Source organism: Hordeum vulgare, chromosome 3H, assembly GCF_904849725.1.
Source record: "Hordeum vulgare subsp. vulgare chromosome 3H, MorexV3_pseudomolecules_assembly, whole genome shotgun sequence".
NCBI classification, from domain to species: Eukaryota; Viridiplantae; Streptophyta; class Magnoliopsida; order Poales; family Poaceae; genus Hordeum; species Hordeum vulgare.
Window position 1 is genome coordinate 579,803,482 of NC_058520.1, and position 4,436 is coordinate 579,807,917.

The 4,436-nt window shown below is 48.1% G+C and overlaps 1 protein-coding gene and 1 non-coding gene across 4 annotated transcripts; both read left to right on the forward strand.

Moving 5' to 3' along the window:
* Window positions 1-215: 215 nt before the first annotated feature.
* LOC123440735 (phosphatidylinositol transfer protein 3-like) lies at window positions 216-2,905 on the forward strand. Of its 3 annotated transcripts, XM_045117283.1 has the most exons (6): window positions 227-345; window positions 432-610; window positions 1,464-1,722; window positions 1,877-1,913; window positions 1,996-2,215; window positions 2,404-2,905. In XM_045117283.1, the coding sequence occupies exons 2-6, from the start codon at window positions 515-517 to the stop codon at window positions 2,512-2,514; spliced, it is 723 nt and encodes a 240-aa protein (XP_044973218.1). In that variant the 5' UTR covers window positions 227-345; window positions 432-514; the 3' UTR covers window positions 2,515-2,905. The 3 variants fall into 3 exon arrangements, with proteins under 3 accessions (XP_044973220.1, XP_044973218.1, XP_044973219.1); XM_045117284.1 differs by having other exon boundaries at window positions 227-610; XM_045117285.1 differs by lacking the exons at window positions 1,996-2,215; window positions 2,404-2,905 and having other exon boundaries at window positions 216-345; window positions 1,877-1,980.
* Window positions 2,906-2,910: 5 nt separating this feature from the next.
* TRNAK-UUU lies at window positions 2,911-2,982 on the forward strand. Its single transcript has one exon. It is a non-coding gene; the product is annotated as a tRNA-Lys (tRNA).
* The last annotated feature ends 1,454 nt before the right edge of the window (window positions 2,983-4,436 follow it).

Below are 4,436 nucleotides of genomic sequence, written 5' to 3' on the forward strand. Positions count from 1 at the left end.
GTGAGGTAATGAAATGAAGTATGCGACGTGTCCGGGCTTTGACAAAGTGCCAGCTCCGTCACTAAGTTATGTTAGATAAATATATTGTTTGAAAAATTGAAAATCGCCATTGATGTTGACTATGTTGGAGAGAGATGAATGTTCTCTGGAGACGAGCCCAATAATAGCAGCCGGCTTACGAAAGTCAAGCTTGCATCCGATAACGGAACGCGACAAAACAAATGCAACCCACGCGACCGACGACGAGCAGGGGAACGGAGAATCACTGCGCGCTCTCCTCCCGCTCATATTCCACCGGTCTCGCAGCGTGGCCTAACAAAGTCAAGCACGTGTTGCATACCAGTCGTACGTGCCGTAGCTTGCTACTCCCGTACTAGTACTATCCTGCATTCCTCCTCCCCCTCGTCCACAGCTAGCTCTTGTCTCCGCAGCCAGGCAGGGACTCCTCCGCGCTCCACAAGTGCTCACCGTACCAGTAAGAAGGAGAGGAGCGGCCGGGGAGGAGAGGAGATCCATGGCGAGCAGCGTGGGGGGAGATGCCGGGGAAGGGGAGTGGCTCAAGGTCACCGAGCTGAGGGCCATGGCGGAAGCTCAGGACCCGCATGTCAAGGTACGTTCGTTCGTTCGTTCGTTCGTCTTGGTCGCTGTCGTCGTCTTCCTTTTGTGGGATGGTGGTCTGTCGATGCATTTATATGCTCGACGGATTTCTGCTATCTCAGTCACACGGTGATCGATCGATGAGCAAGCAACCAAAATTCCCCGTGTTCTTGCTTTTTTCCTTTAATTTGCCTGGTCGACCCGATCTGTTCTTCATGGCCATCAGCATGTGTGCTTCCGTTTCCTAGCCGGTCTTCGATCGTCTGCTCCTGAGCTTTGGGATCAGAACGCAAACAACAGATTGTATTTACTATATACGGTCGTTACGTGGCCGGCCGGTGACCTGTCCCTTTTAATTTGCCGGTAATGCATCATGTCTTGGTCACTCCTCGCTGGTAAACATCTTGTTAGCAGTTGGTTGTATGGACAAATCTATTGATTATATAAGCTAGCTGATGGGGACTCGTCTTAACAAGTTGATCGGACTCAATAATCAAGTCATGGGAACAGGTGTACTGCCATTTCAACTCTAGCTAGCTAACAAAGTCGTGGCCACGTGAAGCATGGGCGCCTACTTTTGAAGCAAGCATCCTGCGGATCGTATATGCCCGAGTCACCAACATACATGGCGTCCCATTCAGTATTAATTTAGTTAGTTACATTCAGGCGGCGCTTGGTATAGTTGTAATTTAATACAAGTGTATTTAACTTTCGGATGTAATTTACAGACCAAGAGCTATTTACAACCGGAAATCAAAACAACCACCGAAGACCTGTATATATTTTACAAGTGAACTTAGAACAAAAACGAGAATCCAAACACGACGTCAGTATTTTTAAGTGATCGAATATGCCGATGCGCGTAGGAGGTGGACAACCTGACGCTCCGGAGGTTCCTGCGGGCTCGCGGCCATGTCGTCGGCAAGGCCTCGGCGATGCTCCTCAAGTTCATGGCGTGGAGGCGGGAGGCCGTGCCGGGCGGCGTCATGCCGCCGGAGCTTGTGCGGACGGAGCTGTCGCGCGAGATGGCCTCCCTGGGCGGCGTCGACCGCTCCGGCCGCCCCGTCCTGCTCGCCTTCCCGGCCAAGCACTTCTCCGCCAACCGGGACATGGCCGGCTTCAAACGTACGTTCACGTCTCGCCTTTCACTCTCATGATCTCTTGGTAGTTAACTAAATGTAATGGAACTTGAAGATGTTTTTCTTGGTGATGTATAGTAGTACAAAACATTTGTAGCGGCCAGCCGGCAATTGATGTCATTTTCTTCTTCTTTCTGCAGGTTATATTGTCTACTTGCTCGACAGCATCTGCGCCAAGTACGCACTTTTTTCCTATCAAGAAACAGATGAGCACAATTTGTGGCAGGGTTTAGCGTGGCACTGAAATCCGATGCTGCAGGATCCCCAGAGGCCGGCAGGAGAAGTTTCTGTGCATCGTGGACCTCAAGGGGTGGGGGTACGCCAACTGCGACGTGCGCGCCTACATCGCGGCCATCGAGATCATGCAGAGCTACTACCCGGAGCGGCTGGGCAAGGCGCTCATGATCCACGTGCCTTACCTGTTCATGAAGGCGTGGAAGATGGTGCAGCCCTTCATCGACGCCAACACCAAGGACAAGGTACATATATATATGTTCGCGACCTCGACAGCAAGAACGTAATAATAGTTCATGGCTTCATGCTTCTCGTGTCTTTTTTTTCTTTTCTTTTTTTTGCCTCTCTTGTGTTTTGGAGATGGCTGATAAACGTATGGTTTATTGAGAAGTAAAATCCTAGCTAATTGCATCGTCTCGATTGACCGGTGCAGTTCGTGTTTGTGGACGACAAGAGCTTGGAGGAGACGCTGCGGCGGGAGATGGACGACGGCCAGCTCCCGGAGATGTACGGCGGGAAGTTGGCCATTGTTCCCCTCGAGTAGATCGAGTGAGGAGGAGCACGGAAGAGGAATCGATGTACCTGAAACAAATTAACCACGTGCCATGTGGATGTAACCAGGGGATGGCTCTACTCCACGCGATGTCCATGTAATGTAACCAGGGGAGTGAGACGAGCGCAGCTTGCTCTCACTCTCTTGCAGCGTTGTGAGTTGTGACTGCTTCGTACGTGTGGCCAGCCCAGCCGGTGCTAACGTCGATGGATCAGTAATACGGAAGGACTCTAGGGTACTTAGTGGTAGGTGTATCGGAGTATGTCTCTTACGTGAACATATCAGCTTTTGTTGTATCACATATCTGTGGGTCTCTGTTTCTCTCGTATAGTTGTGGTGAGAAAGTATTATCCATATAAAGGAAGTAAAATAAATTAAGTCACGATAGCCGTCCTAGCTCAGTGGTAGAGCGCGTGGCTTTTAACCACGTGGCCGTGGGTTCGATCCCCACGGACGGCGATATAAAAGTTTTTTGGCCCGCAAACATTTTACTGAACCACAAAATTTTGGGCACTTTCTATTTTTGACCCACAACATTTTACTAAACCATAAATTTTTGGCGCTTTCTATTTTTTGGCCCAGAACATTTTACTGAACCACAAATTTTGTATAAGCATCATGTATCTTCATGGAGCCGTGGTTTTGGCTGCTCAATCCTCACAAACATGATGGTTTTGGCTGTTGAACCCTCTCAAAGAAATCTCCCGTTTCAAAAAATAAAAATCCTCACAAAAATATCACACAGGAAAAACTTCACAACTTATATACACATGATCACTTGATCATCCACAAAGGCCAAAAGCAAGAAAACATCAACTTCGGCGCAAAACTCGGCATGAACAGCGCATGCAAGTCAAGTTCCTTGGGCTGGCCTCAAAGGTACCGATGGAGTGAGAACTTTCGTAAAGTGTGAGCAATTCAAGCCTAAGGTCATCTACAACACCATACGTTGTTTACTTGACTAGACATTTATAGAGGAAAATATGGATACTATAAATATGAAAACATATAAGCGCTCTACCTTTCAACGCCATATGCTGATTAAAAAGCACAAGAGCCTTTTGCGAGCGGAAAAGGACCAAGCGACCGATGCATGCCTTTGCACCGATGCCGCATCCCACGCTAGGATCTACCGGGAAAACCATCATGACGCCTCCCCAAGCGTTCGGTGTTGGACATAGTCCGAGCGTTTAATCTAAAAATAAAATAAAAATGGTTGTTTGGATACACAACATATAATATAACACCAAACTTTCAAACCATAAAATTCACAATTATAATGGAAGTAAGTAAATATCTAGAACAAATTGAAAAGGTGGTGACGAGCTAGCTCCTACCCTGAAATTTTATGATTCAAATTTTGGGTGTTGACTATCAAGGAAAAAAAAACTAAACCGTTTGTCCCCTTACCAGACAATTCCCCATGACCTCAAAACTTAAGCCCTAAACAGTTAGCAATCTTACATAGTCAAGAAGGAGGGGAGGAGGGGACAAGTAAACTTGCATGTTGGTCGAGGATGCAAGTCATTGCCTCGTGGCCAGGCCAACCACCAACTTGAGTCACCTAGTACTTGGGTTCACCACCCCGCCCGCAATTGCTCGTAACTCCTTGCGCCGCACATCTTTGAGAAACAAAAAGACGAGGACGACATCGATTGGCCGATCATAGTTCGTCTCATGTATAGAAGTTGCTTTGGCCGTGAGTTCATTGGGTTCGCCTATGAGCATGTGACTGTTGAAGGAGACACATCACAATTTTGCTCGGGTAAAGCACAATACAAAGCAGGTTTAGCACATTGTGATATGGTTGTCCATGTTGTTGTAGAGCCAGCGATCCCAGGCAAGTACCCAGGTAATTGGGCGCTGCCTCCGCCACTACCTGAAGGGACCACACCTTCATCATGCCCGCTCTG

Bases quoted from the DNA above. Each gene is read 5' to 3' on its own strand.
- LOC123440735 (XM_045117284.1), top strand. From the start codon at position 515: ATGGCGAGCAGCGTGGGGGGAGATGCCGGGGAAGGGGAGTGGCTCAAG. The intron at 1,914-1,995 runs GTACGCACTTTT...CCGATGCTGCAG, and splicing joins CTCGACAGCATCTGCGCCAA to GATCCCCAGAGGCCGGCAGG. The intron at 2,216-2,403 runs GTACATATATAT...TGACCGGTGCAG, and splicing joins ACGCCAACACCAAGGACAAG to TTCGTGTTTGTGGACGACAA.